Source organism: Fistularia commersonii, chromosome 5, assembly GCF_037954325.1.
Source record: "Fistularia commersonii isolate RoL2024-O1a breed Wild chromosome 5, RoL_Fcom_v1.0, whole genome shotgun sequence".
Lineage (NCBI taxonomy): Eukaryota > Metazoa > Chordata > Actinopteri > Syngnathiformes > Fistulariidae > Fistularia > Fistularia commersonii.
In genome coordinates, this window is record NC_141288.1 from 5,930,091 (window position 1) to 5,945,260 (window position 15,170).

General features: G+C 41.5%; 1 protein-coding gene across 1 annotated transcript in view; it reads right to left on the reverse strand.

Moving 5' to 3' along the window:
- nrip2 (nuclear receptor interacting protein 2) overlaps positions 1 to 15,170 on the reverse strand; it is a 37,055-nt gene that overhangs the window by 13,090 nt on the left and 8,795 nt on the right. Inside the window, exon 3 of the mRNA XM_086146630.1 lies at positions 5,956 to 6,270. Coding sequence (XP_086002756.1) covers positions 5,956 to 6,270 — 315 coding nt within the window. The remainder of the gene's footprint in view (positions 1 to 5,955; positions 6,271 to 15,170) is intronic.

A 15,170-nucleotide genomic window follows, 5' to 3' on the forward strand; every position in this document is an offset into this window, starting at 1 on the left:
CACCTTAAACACAGCAATAATTAAGATCTTTAATTACTTTCTGAGTCAAAGAACATAATAAAATTTGTAAGTCAAGGTTCTACTGTATATATTTTAAAGTTTCATGACCCTCCCTACTGTTTTGTTTCCTTTTACCACACTATTACTCCTATAAATACTTCATATGCTTTGCTTGAGAGATGCAGAGAATAATACTATGGTCACTGAGCCAATCAGAGCCCAGGATATAGAACACCATGCCCTGGTTGGTCATTACAATAGAAAACGCGTATTTTACCATCAAAATAATTGGAATAATTGATATATAAAAATAGATTTATAGCGCAAAAAAAACATGGTATAGTGAAAAATCAGTGACATAAAATTGTACACATTTTTAATACTATCATGGATACGTCAAACATAACAGGTTTGAAACCTTCTACACTGTGGTCCAAAAACTTAATTTGAGAAAAATTGCAATTTTAAATAAAAAATCTGTATTTTTTTTTATCCGCAGTTCAATCTTGTAGTAAAGGTTTTTTGCAAAACTTTTGCAATTTTATACTGCGGATTAAAATCTGTGATACAGTGAGACCACATAAGGTCAACTGCGACATGGTGAGGGAGACGACTGTACTAGGTTTTTAATATAATATAGTAATATTTTCAAGTAGCAGTCATCTAAAATAATTTGAATGATGGGTGGAAAATTAGGAAAATAGTTTCTGTCAAGGGGAGACTTAAAGCCCTAATCTCGATGCTGCGTTTCCCCTCTATCCCCTCGTTTTCGGTAAGTGGTGAAAAAGTCAGTGGACGAACAGGGGTGCACTCCGCCACTATTTATAATTCAAGCTGACTTCCACCCATCTGCCGTTCCGTGGGCGAAATTAGCGGGCTAATGCCCAACCATTGGGGGGTTATTTTCAGATCTTGGCGAAGGCAAAAACAGCGTAGGGATGAAGTTTAAGGACAGATGCAAATTCTCATAGTGGAGTGAACCAGAGAATTGCAGGGTCGCATGATGAGCCCCCTCCCCTCCTCAAAAAAAGATTTTGACATGAATTCCTCATGACCTGGAAGACTGAGAACCGCCACAGACTGATTTAATTACACGGTCTTATTTCTGAATCAGACGCAAACAGCTGCTAACATACATCAATAACAACAACAAAAACTTAGCGAATGGAGATTTGTTCACAAAGATAGAATAGTCGCAATATGGCGGATGTGTCTGATATTCAAAACGATATGAAAAATTACTAACCTTCAGCTTTAGTAAGATATTCATTATTTACATATTTATATTTTTTATTCTTATTTCAGCCACACAATCCATCTAGATTGCGCTTGACCGAGCAGCGCCTCCTTCCTCCGCCCCAGCAGGCTGCACTTGCTCATGTGTAAATTCCACTGCACCGTCGTACCGAGGGGAGTTTCCGCGGCACTCTAACACCTATGTTTGCTCATCGCTCTGGAAACCCAATGCTTTTTTTTTTTTTACAAGATGAGGCTGGAAGACGGCAGCCTGTCGTAGCTGCTCCCAGTATCTTTTACACCATCTCACTACCCTTCCCCATTCAATACCTCACCCACTCACGTCATGTCCTAACTCTCCTTGTTTGTCCAAGCCTGCACACATTCTGGCTATTTTTGTTGTATTTTATTCATTTTTTTGTCATTATTGATATTGTTGGTTAGTTGTCACTCTATTTATATTGTTGTTTAGTTCTAGGTGTGTATTTTTCACCCTCAGTGTCCCTTGACGTTGCCAATTGTCATCACTGATGTTGTTGTTGTCTGTTGTCTTGCTATATCCTGTTTTCTGCCTTTCTATTTATATTTATACTCATATTTTTATTCCTGTTATATTCATATTTATTTCCTCTCATATTTCCTCTGACATAACTGTTACACTACTGTGCCAAAGGAATTTCCCTTATAGATATCGATAAAGTTTATCTTCTGTTAATGAGTGGGTGAATGGTTGTTTGTCTGTTACATGTGAAGTGAATGGTTGTTTGTCTTTATGACGTTTGAATGACAGGATGAGTGGTTTATATCTTAATGTGATCCGCGAATAACAGCGTGGATGTCATATGTCTCCTCCTGATGTGAATAAGAGGGTGAATGGTTGTATGTCTATATATGATGTGTGAATGGTTGTCTTTATATGAGTTGTGAATCCAAGGGTCAGTGGTTGTATGTCTATATTACATGTGAATGAGAGGGTGAATGGTTATTTGTCTTTATATTCTTGTTGAAATCTTCTTGTCTTGGAAACTGGACTTGACTTGAAGACGTTTCACCCCAAAGGCTTCTTCAGTTCTAATGACCTATGAGGAGTTTCCAAATATAACTGCCAGGTTTTTGGGTGGGTCTAAGTTATGGTGGTTTGTTGTGTACATGGGAGAGTTGATCTGCAGAAGTAAGGGGGTTTTGTTATGCGAATGGAGATATTGTTCATTGGAACAAAAGAGTAACTTAGTGGGATTACCTGGATTGGAATGTGAATAGGTCAAGCCAAACAAAGGAGTGAAACTATTTGGACAACCAGCTGTCGTTCTCAGCAAACGTCGCAGCAGTCGCACATTCCTGCAGATTCCCCCTTCACAACATCAGGAAGATTTGCAGATTCCCAAATTCTCCCACACAACTGCCCTTCCTTTGTCCCTTCACTGGCTCCCGGTAGCCGCCCGCATCAAGTTCAAGACCCTGGTGCTCGCCTACCGGGCAGTGAATGGGACAGCGCGGTCATATCTTCAGGATATGGTGAAGCCACATGTCCCTACCCGTCCCTTCCGATCTGCCGCCTCTCGGCGACGATCCATCCCATCACTCAGAGCCCCCGGCTGCCGATCCAACCAGTCTCGGCTCTTCTTGGTTTTGGCTCCTCAGTGGTGAAATGAGCTCTCAGAAAAGGTCAGAACAGCGGGGTCGCTGCCCATCTTCCGCCGTGAGCTGAAAACGTACCTCTTCACCAAGCACTACCCCACTAATTGCACTTAGCCCCCCCCCCCCCCCCCAAAAAAAAACAACAAAAAAAAAAAAAAACCAAAGAAATGAATGTATGTATGTATGTAAATGGTTTTGAGATGGCTATTTGGTAGAGTGGTGACTTCTAAATAGCAACTACTAGTACTTTGGATCTTCGGTTATTGAATTGCAATTTTTGTAAGTCGCTTTGGATAAAAGCGTCTGCTAAATGACTGTAATGTAATGTAATGTACATGAATTGAGGCTCATGTGGATGTTACCGGGGGCTGGTTTTGGTGGTGGGCCTATCCTGGTTGTTTGGAGGATGCAGATGGGCCTGGTGCAAGTGTGTAAAGTCTATCCCTCGGATAAGGGTGAAACATCTTCAAGTGAAAAAATTCAACTCCAGTTGCCAAGATAAGATTTCGACAAGACTTTACCATGACCTGGATGACTGAGAACCATCACAGACATATTTGTCTCTATATAATGTGCGAATGATGTAGTTTTTCTCTAAATGAATTTGAATGAGTCAATAGTTGTTTATCTCTATATCGCTTGTGAATCCAAGGGTCAGTGGTCGTATGTCTACATGAGATGTGAATGAGAGAATGAATGGTTGTATGTCTCTATGTGATGTGTGACTGACGGAGTGAATGTCGTATGTCTCCTCATGACATTTGAATGAGAGAGTGAATGTTTCTTTGTCTCTATACAACAGGCGAATGAGAGGATGTACGGTGTCTGTCTCTACTGACACACTGACCAACCTGCCCCTGGATCAATTCCAGGCTGAATTATGTTTCCGAACCCCTTTGTTTGAAATCATTTCACTCTGATAAATTCCTTCATTTGGACGCCGTCCTTGCCTGAATCGCCTTCTTGAGTAGGTGGACGACAGCAGGAGGCTGAAGATCTTTGTTTTGAAAAAGAAAAGGAAATCATGGAGTCTTCATCGTCGCACAGCTCAAGCTGAGGCCTCCCTGCCGGCATAGTATATTTAAGTTAAATGTATTGGACAGAACTGGGACACAAACAACCCGTGGCAATGGAGGAGGCCCCGCGTGGCTAAACAACACCGGCGTCCCAGCGTGTTGGGGTGTCTGCGTTTTCATGACAGAAAGTAAGAAATTTAAATCCGATAAATTCTAATTTTGTATAATACAACTTATATATATGTGGAGATCTTCATTGTGGAGATGCTAGCTCGTACTTGCCGATATTCACGGCCGCTAGTGTTAGCATCAGTTCTGTGGCTCAAACCCTGTGGTGGGTGTGTTTCTGTCCCACTGGAGAATGTAATATGGCGGTGGTGAAAACGCAGACCAGTGTTTTAATGCAAATTTTCAGAAAATAGGGCAGCACGGTGGATCTGGAGATCTTCATTGTGGAGATGCTAGCTCGTGCTTGCCGATATTCGCGGCTGCTAGTGTTAGCATCAGTTCTGTGGCTCAAACCCTGTGGTGGGTGTGTTTCTGTCCCACTGGAGAGTGTAATATGGCAGTGGTGAAAACGCAGACCAGTGTTTTAACACAAATTTTCAGAGGATAGGGCGGCATGGTTGATCTGGAGATCTTCATTGTGGAGATGCTAGCTGGTGCTTGACAAAATTCACGGCTGCTAGTGTTAGCATCAGTTCTGTGGCTCAAACCCTGTGGTGGGTGTGTTTCTGTCCCACTGGAGAATGTAATATGAGGGTGGTGAAAACGCGGACCAGAGTTTTAACGCAAATTTTCAGAAGATAGGGCGCCACGGCAGTGCAGTGCTTAGCACTTTGGCCTGACAGTATGAAGGACCCTGATTCAATTCTGACAAAGGGCCACACCTTTCTGTGTTGGGTTTGCATGGGTTTCCTCCCATAGTGCAAAAACAGAATTAGCTATTATTGCCTGGCATAGGCTTCAGCATCCCCTGCGATCCTGAGTGAAGGGTAAGTGGCAGACGATGGGTAGATTTTCAATATTTTCCTTAATATTGGTTACGAGACCCTCACTGGAAAAAGTGACACATGACGCACTCGACGTGAACCTCATAGAACTAGATTGAAGCGGTGAATCACTTCTTTATCTGCAATCCTCTCGCTTTTGTGGAGCAAATGAAGAGGAGTCTTCACCCAATGAGTCAGAGGGGATGAAGAACGTCCGTCTTTGTGTCCTGTCTTGTATGTCTATGTATGTGACGTGTGCGACGTGTGCATGAGATAGTGAAAGGTTGTGTGTCTCTTTAACAATTGGATGAAAGGGTGAATGGTTCTATGTCTCTATATGACCTATATGAGAATGAGAGGATTAACAGTCATTTGTCTCTGGTTTCTGATCTGAATAAGAAGGGAGCAGCCATCTTTGTGTCCTGTCTTGGCAGCCAAGATATATAAATGAGAGGGTGAATTGTTTTTCTATATGAAGAGCAATTAAGAGGGTGGAAAGTTTTATGTCTCTATATGACCTTTGAATGAGAGGATTACTGGTGCAAACATTTTTGTGTCCTGTCTCTGCAGCCAAGACGTGTGAACGAGAGGGTGAATTATTTGTCTCTATCACGTGCAAATGAAAGGACGAATGATGTAATGTCTATATGAGGGTGAATATTTGAATGAGTGAATAGTGTCTTGAGTGAGTGAGTGAATGGTTACATGTTTCTATATGACGTGTGAATGAGAGGATGAACGGCCATTCGATTTTTGTGTCCTGTCTTGGCAACCAAGATGTGTGAATAGTTGTATGTCTCTATATGATGTGTGTATAAGAGAGTGATTGACTGTGTCTATGCGACATGTTAATGAGAGGGTGAAATATTTGTCTCAGTGACGTGTGAATGAAAGGATGAATGGTTAGTTGACCCAATGAGTGAATGGTTACATATTTCTATATGATGCGCAAATGAGAGGATGAACGGTATCTTTTCTCTATGACATGTGAATGAGTGAATCTTTGGGTCCTGTCTTGGCAGTTTGTCACTGAAGGAGTGCAGTCATGGCTGGCTTTTCCCACGGCGCATTACCTTGCACTGCACCACCAGGGCGCTGAGGGTCGTCGAGTCATCCGCGCCCTCGTTTTTTTCGACGAGCTGCCTGGCGCCGGCTTCGCTGCTATCGTCCTCCTCGTCCGACCTCAGGCTCCGCTCGCTCTCCTCCAGGGACTCCCTCTCTTCTGTGGAATCGTCGGCCGTGCTCTCGCTCCTTTCCTCGGTGTCCGCCGGCCCGTCTTTCGTGTCCGCCAGCGGCGAGCGCACCCTGTTGCCAGCGTCCCTGGCCTCCCCCCGCAGCCGCGTGATGTTGCCCTCCAGGAGGCGGCGCTGGACGATGCTGTGAGGTTGCTGCAGATGAGAAGCGACCAGATGAATATCTCACTCATATTAGTGTATTTACATGAAATTAACCAGTTTAGCACAAGCTGGGAGGGACTGTGTACATGAATTATGATCAGTTATATGAGGAATTAGCGTTTATATCCGTCAGTTAATCAATGGTGCGCACGCACACACACACACACACACACACACACACACACGCACACACACTCAGAATTCTGCCGGCATGTTGCTGGGTTTCATTTCAGGCACTTGCCCAAAAAAGTACAGACAGGCTCCGTGTGCTTGTGTGTGTGTGTGTGTGTGTGTGTGTGTGTGTGTGTGCGTGTGTTGTAGGGTATTACAGTCTGACACAAAACACATTTTTTTTAGCCTTATCACGATGTGGCAAAGAGAGGCTCACTCCAGCAGGAGATTTGAACACCACCCCCCTTTATTTTTTTTCTTTTGTACCTCATCCACCTCACAAAACAACCCACATGCCAATTTCGATCTCTATATTTAGTCGCAGCGACAAAAATAACCCTCTAAAGTAGTCGGACTAAAAGATTATTGTTCCATGGGAGTTATTGTTTTTTGTCGTTTATTGAGCTGTGTTTTTGCTATATCGAAAAGTAATGGAATTAATTATTAAGCAGCAGCTGTCGGTCATGGAACCATAGCTGCGGACCGCCGAAAAGTGAACCCTGTCCCATCGACACAAAAAAGGATTCTATTTTGCTATCAAACGCTACTTGATCTCCAAATGGTTATTTATGGATACACAACAGCGGCCGGTAAAAGTGTTTAAAACAAGGATTTCTTCGTATTATTAAATGGCTTCTTCCTTGTTCTTTGACTCGTTGCTTTAAATGTGAACACTGATGTTTCTCAGTCTGATAGCAGACAAAGAAAAAGGACGGATATTGGTGGAGGTGCTATGAAATCGCTGTGGCGTTCTTGCACAAGAATGTGTTATTCTGTGGTGGGGGTGGAGTTTGGAGGCTTCTGTGTGTTACAGAGAAGAGACGCCTTTGTGGGGGCTTTGCTTATTTCCCGCTGACGGGATCCGATTGATCAGATGTGTCCTTTGAGTCACTCGCTCAAACCATTTGGGTTTTCCACCTAAGCAGAATTTCCCCCATAGGCCCACTCACACACACACACACACACACACACACACACACACACACACACACACACACACACACACACGTACGCACATGTACCAGATTTTTTCCCAGTCATTTTTAGTTCCTTTTGTTGTTCGGCTTAGTAAACATTTACTATCACGATTACATTCCTGAGGCTAACCGCTAAAGGAAGTAGCTCAAACCAACACAACTTAAACTTAAACCAAACCTCAATAATAATAACTGACATAATACTAATTAGCAATCCAACGTACAGGACAGTCTCAGAAAATTAGAATATTGTGATAAAGTTCTTCATCTTCTCTAATGCAATTAAAAAAAAATAAAAACTTTTTCATAATATTCTAATATTTTGAGATTGGATTTTTGACTTTTCTTAAGATGTAAGCCATAATCAGCAATATTAAAATAAATAAGAAAGTCTTGCAGTATTTCAGTTGATTTGTAATGAATCCAGAATGTATGACATTTTTGTTTTTGTAATTGCATTACAGAAGATAAAGAACTTGATCACAATATTCTAATTTTCTGAGACAGTCCTGAACAGTATGAAACGTTAGCCATTTGATGTATGTAGATTAAAACTGTCATTCAAATGGTAAAAAATTAAACTGCAAAATGGTAATGTATCCATGAACTTCAGCAAGTAGATGGCATGATTGATAACTGGGGAAATAGAATTTGTAGCTCTTGAGTCAGAAAAAATATGTTTACCAGTCTACTTCCGCCTTTCCTGCACAACCTCTCTTTGCACCCGCTAGTTTTTTGGATATTCATGATATTCATAATAAAATGAATGCTGAAACAAGGCGTCACGGTGGCACAGTGGTTCGTGCCTTCGCCTCCGAAGTTCAATTTCTGTGTGAAGTTTTCATATCCTCCCCTTATCTGCATGGGTTTCCGGTCCCCACCCACAGTCCAAAAGCGAGCAGAAGGTTGACTGGAGCCCCCAAATTGCCCAGACGTGCAAATGAGAGACTGAATGGTTGTAGGTTTCAGTCATATGTGGCCCTGGGATCAACTGGCGTGCAGGATAAGCAGAATAAAAAATGAATGACTTAATTGATGCTAAAACTTATAAATGTGTTGCATAAGTTAAGACAATTCCTATTTCATTGTATTTCGTATTCTTCCTCCTTTCTACTATTATCTATTACTGTTATGTTTTTTACTTGAAACTCTGGCACAACAATTTCCTTCGGGATTGATAAAGTTGTTCTCATCTCATCATCATCTCATATAACATTGTGAAACTGCTCGAAGCAATTATTTTCAGTAATTATTATTATCGTAATTATATTTATTATGTATATTATATACAGGACTGTCTCAGAAAATTAGAATATTGTGATCAATTTCTTTATCTTCTGTAATGCAATTACAAAAACAAAAATGTCATACATTCTGGATTCATTACAAATCAACTGAATTATTGCAAGCCTTTTATCATTTTATTTTAATATTGCTGATTATGGCTTACATCTTAAGAAAACTCAAAAATCCTATCTCAAAACATTAGAATATCATGAAAATGTAATTTTTGTTTTTTTAATTGCATTACAGAAGCTAAAGAACTTTATCACAATATTCTAATTTTCTGAGACAGCCCTGTATTTGCATGATACATTAATTGTATTAATTAATAATAATTGCTATTGCAATTAATTGTATGAATAAGGGTTAATAATTTACATACATATTTGTTCATTTTTTTCCATTATTCATTGCTTATTCCATAAGGACATGTGTTATTAATAAATGGTCTTTTAAAGATCTACCTGTCAGGTAGTTTGTCATGTGATCAAATACACAACATCTGATGCACAGTACATCAAATAAGAGGAGAGTTTTAAAACCATCCCTCTCAAGAGGCAGAAACAGCAATGAGACACTCCTACTGTATATTTTAAGTAGGAGTGTATATTTTCATCTACTCAATTTATTAGTTCACTCTTCCTTTCCCAGCTTTGGAACACACCTCCCACAAAACACAACGACCGATCGTAATTAAATCTCCACGTTCCGTTTGGCACATCAATTTCTATTATCGCTCATTTCTGATTTGTATCTAAACCGATCCCCGCCCCCTACCCACCGGCTGGCGGGGGCGCTAATTTCGGAAACACTCCGAGCGTGGCCCGAGCGAGGTATGAGGGCGCGCCTTGTTTCGAGAACAACATGCGGCCGGCGAAGAGCGGTTCTCGCTGGATGAAAAGAATTTGATTATGTCTAAGTGGCCTGTTCTTTTGTAATCACATTGCGGTCATGTCTGCGGACCGGTATGGCCGATGAGATGCTCAGCCCATGGCGGTGGAGTCTCAACATCGATTCCTCACAATGATCTCAACCTCCCTTTCAGGAATCGCACAGCAAAAGCCAATGGGAAGTTGTTGATCCTGTGGCATGACATCACTTGACACCTAATTGAGTTCATTTAAAATTGCCTAACCAACTGCATTCAAACTTAATTCTGAACTACAAGCATTTAAAATTCCGGATATTATGTTTCCAACATGAAAGAAGCCTGTATCGAGTTCTTCAAACGTAATGCTGTGTGTTAAGCATTCAAATGGATCCGAGTCTTCTGCCCTCAGGTTTTTCCCCACATGCTGTGTTTATTTTTAGCACAGATCAGAATCAGTTAGGCTCAACCTCAGATCGTTTCCCGTCACAACATTTCTGTAGGTGGAAAATGGAAAAAAAAAAAAAAATCACAGCTCAATTTTTACTTAAATTTTCACTCGGCTCACCGTCACACCGATGCGACATGACACCTGGGTGAGATGTTCGTCACACAGGTTAAATTTAGCTAATTTTGACCTATGCTAAATGGATTGAAAAAGAAGAAATACGCACTAGTGCGTCACCGCAAGAAGGTTTGAATCTGACAGGGCGGCGTCTTTGTGCGGTAGTTGCTCATGTCTGCGTCGGTTTCTCTTCGAATGAACGAGTGAATGGTTGTACTTGTCTTTGTCTGACTGGCAACCCATTAAGGGTTAACCCTTCCTCTTGCTTGGATATAGATTATGAAAGAATGAAAAAATACACTTTAGCCGTGTGATTATTTTCAAGTGCTTTTTGGAGTCCATCTGGGAGGAAAAGAAATGCTCTTGATATACTTGCACATAAATTTCTGCTGAGAGAGAGGGGAGAAAGAAATACAATTCATTATGACCAGTTTATTATTGTGTTGTCAAGGTGTCCACCACTGAATCATCGTCTTAATGTCCGATATTTGTGTGTGAATAGGATATAAAATGTCCAAAGACGATTGTCAGAGCTCAGATTTTTCCAGAGGCTGATAAAATTATATTTATATGAACATATATATATACATTTTTTTTCTTGCTTCAGGTAAAGCTTAGCAAATAATGATAGTAATAAAAAAAAAAAACATCATTTTCAGGAGAATGCCAGCGCGAGCAGAACGGCGCACCTCTCCCGCTGAGAGACGAGTGTTCGATGTCATTTATCTCATCCAGACTCCCTCGAGGAAATCAAGTGGTTCTAGCTGCAGCAGCGTGCGCACGAGCCTCTGCTCACTCACACACTCCCGATTCGTGTACCGAGTTGCCTTTAAAAAAAAAAAATGGCTGTGAATAAAAAGAAAAAAAAGGGATATAATTCAGATGCCATTTTTGTTGTAAAGTGCTAATTACATAATAATTATCAGCTACCAAATATAAACGGGATGACTGATGTTGCAAATGCGTACTTAATAACCAGAAATTGACATTTTCATGTACAAAAGGTAGTTATTAGGGGTTTTTAATTTTTTTTTTTATCTTTAAGCATCAAAAAAATCATATAAACAAAGACTACTAGCGTTGTCTCCTCCTTGAGCTGCCACCTCACCATGGTGGAGGGGTTTGCGGATCCCGCTGATCCTGGGAGCTATGTTGTCGGGGGCTTTATGACTCTGGAAGGGTCACCCAGGGCATCAACCAAGGTCACCAAGTCTGGTGTGGATGAATGTGACTGGCCTGCACAGACTCCTGACCTCAACCTTTGGGATTAATTAGAGAGGAGACTGACTATGACCTGACAAATGCGCTTCGGGAAGAATGGTCAAAAATTCCCATAAACACACTCCCGAACCTTGTGGACAGCCTTCCAAGAACCGTTGAAGCTGTTATAGTTGCAAAGGGTGGACCTACGTCATATTGAATCCTATGGATTAGGAATGCGAGTGAAGGCAGATGAGCGAATACTTTTGGCCATATAATATATCGAAGACACCGCACCATGTGATCGTTGCCCACGGAAAGCTTATGTGTTGTGACTGTGTGTCTTCTCTGTATGACAAAATTAAAATAGAGGAGGTGAACCAGCTGGAAAGTCAACATTAGACCCCCCCCATCCCTTCCCCCTCATCCCCTGTTTTCTTTTTCAAGTGCGCTATAACACGATGATGCCTTGTGATTAAAATGGAGATGGCGATAAAAGTACAGCTGAGCAGAATATGAATGAACTGAAGGCGGTTTTCATGGTCTGGCGAGGAGGGAGAAGAGGCGTGAAAAAAATATGTCGACAAGAAAATAAAGGTGTCGGGGCGGCAAAAGGGACAAAGCGTGAACGCTGTAATCGCGTTGTCCCCGTGCCCAGCCGTGTCCAAGTACCCGTGTGATCTATCGTCATGTTGCGGCGGTGCTACGTGTCAGACAACAATCTGTAAATCTTGGATCCAGCAGAGGCCGTCAGAGGGAGACTTTACACACAAAAAGAGTAAATTAAAGTGGTTTAGTGCCGGTGGGCTTCCCAGTGCTCATCATCTCACATAGCCTTACAGGCTTTTATTTCTGAAACCATACATGAGTAATCCGGTGTTAACTCTTTTCGTATTAGAGGAGTCCCCCAAAAAAACCTCAAGGCTGTCATGGTGTGGCTCTTGAAATTTGTGCCCTTTTTTTTAGCTAATATATATTATTTTATATAAGTATCACATCATTCAAATTGAGGCAAAGTCATAGTCAAGTCTCATTTCATATTTGCTAACAACCAGAGGGATGATGATAGAATTAGCAATTTGGCAATAGCAGTGACCCCTGCAACTAGCCCAATAATGCTGCTCGCTAATGTTAGCTTCCGTTAGACGACACATTCCAAGTGGCCCATTCATTCAGAGCAGCATGCTAACAGGCTAAATATAATGTGCAAGTCTGTAAAATAGGACCATGGATATCAGGAAGCTAACACCCAGCCTTCAATGTGACACTGTTCTAAGTACGTTAATGCCAATGCATTTTCTAGAATTTTAAAAGGTTGCGACAGTGCTGTCAAACACATCATCCTTTAAAAAATTGAGAAAGAAATTAAATTTCAGGCAGCGTTATCCCCCCTGACTCTCATTTCATATTTTCTAACAGCTGGGCTGATGAATGCATAATTAGCAATTGGACAATAGCAATGTCCCCCACTGCTAGCCCAATGATGCTGGTCGCTAACGTTAGCTCCCATTAGATCACACATCTCCAGAGGGTTAGGGTTAGGGTTAGCTTTAGCAATCACACTGGCAAAGAAGTGATGCCCACTATGTTTACCCCCCGGAATTGAGTTACCAAACGTCCAACTCATCACAGGGCTCTGGCCGATTGACCCCGGTGACAGCTCACTCACGAGGATGACTAGTAAGGTTGTTTGTATGGATTTCACATTCGGGTTTTCATAATTGACCACATCGGGATACAGGCGGAAAGATTTTTCATTGTGTGGTCCGTGAAAGCATCGTCCCATAAGATCTGCCTTTTACTCTGCGTGCGTTTTCCGCTGTTTTGAGACATAAGCTGAGAATTTCATTTTCACACCTCTCCTCTCAAGGTTTCCTTACTAACCGCTTCAAAGGACAGATCTGGGGATATATTTTTGGATAGAAACCTTTTTGAAAGGGGACAGTTCATCTATCCAAAAATAAAAGTACTTTTCACCTTTTGTTGAAAGCATCTGAGTTTTAGAAATCAAATCTGCCTTCTCACCTCTTTAGATCGCCCCTCAGTAAATTCAAATAATCCCCAGCCTGGTGTCAAGGTGTCAACATTTGTTGCACTTATTTGGAGCTTTATTAGTCCTGACTAATGATTGGCTGATTACTGGATGGTTTAGTTGATGCTGCGGAGTCTGTTTGGACCTTGAGTCTTCCACAATGTCAATAATAGATTAATTTCATCCCAAAGGAACCGCACACTTTGTCGCTTTGGCTAGACACAGTCAAACAGCTGTTAATTGTGACTTGTCCCTGGCAGGACCCTACATGAGCATGTGAATGCTTATAAATGCCATCCCAAAATCCCTCCCCTCCAAAGAAAAGGAGTGTCAACAGTAGGTCATACAGCACTCGCCATGGCCACTCCAACTCCCTTCCAGCAAACCAGCCGCTCATCGTTCAAAGCACCAAATTTGTTGATGCTTTGCAAGCTAGCGGCCCATTCTGTATTCATCCTCACGTCATCAGTCATAAAAACAAATACTCAGAAACAAGGGAAATTAAGACACTCTTTTCCAGGGAGGCCACATGCAGTGGATTAAGATTCACGGCAGGTGCAAAGATTTGAAAGTACATTCTCCATCTTCATGAATGCAGGGAATCAATTTTCAGTTGATTAGTTGATGGGAAAATAGCTTCTTAAAAAAAATGAACGCATTTTTGATGGCACTTTGATTTGCACCGTGGAACGTTGGTCAGTGCGGGAGTTCCAGAGGGACAGATTCATACTGACGCACCAAGTCTTAGCATGATGGACAAGGTAGATGAGAAGTCGTAGGTTGAAGGGAATTGTAATTTAATTCAAGGCATTTGCTGATGAATGTATAAACATAAAGGCTGTTCTTTGCGTTTTGTGCGTGAAGGAGTTTCACCAGTCAACTCCATGCTAACGTGCAGGTCGGTAATGTTAGCTCTGCACGAGTGTGCAGGTCGGTGATATTTGTTTTTCTCTAACATAACAGCCTTGCTAATAAGAGCGAGGAGAGTGTTGCCTGTCAACACTTAACCACATGCTTGGGTTCAAATCCAGAAATGAAATGTTCAAGTGTACTTTGGATGAATTGACCAATTCACTGGAGAGATGGATTGCTCTCTTCTCTGTGGTGGAAGATGAGGGGCGACAAGATGCATTGCAGATTGATTAAGCTGATGAGATATACGAACCGTATGGTTCCGCACAGAAGGGAAGTAAAATTTGTCACGTTGAGGGACGCAGATGTGGTTTCTGATGGGAATTTAAACATGAGTTTGAAGTGTAATCTCATGTATATTGATTCATTCATCAAACAAACAACCAACCAAAATGTCCTTTTTGTTGTGCCAAACGTTGAAATGCCATTAAAATGCAATTGATTTCAAGTAATTAATTAAATAGTCAAAAACGTTTTTTTTTTTTTTGTTTTTTTTAACTGAGCCCTACCATCCCCTGGAAACTGCAACACTTTCAAAACATACCAAGGTCGTGGTAAATTCCAATGCGTGGGTGGGCAGACCGTGACAAAAATTGCAAAACTCTGAAGTCCCTGGAGACATTCTCTCAGAATTTAGCCGCCTTTAGTTTAGCAATAATTCCATCTCACCCTTTTACCCAAGCACTCAATTGCTCACTATTGTTGATGTTTACACCTGCTATAGTACCCATGTTTTTTATTATGCCAAGACAGGAAGTATCAGGATGTGAGTCAGATTTGACCTATATTGCATATACAAGTGTGTCATGACACTTTCCATGCAGAGCAGGTCTGGGCCTCGCTCTTGACAATTGACACAAACCCGACATCCCCCCCGAAAAC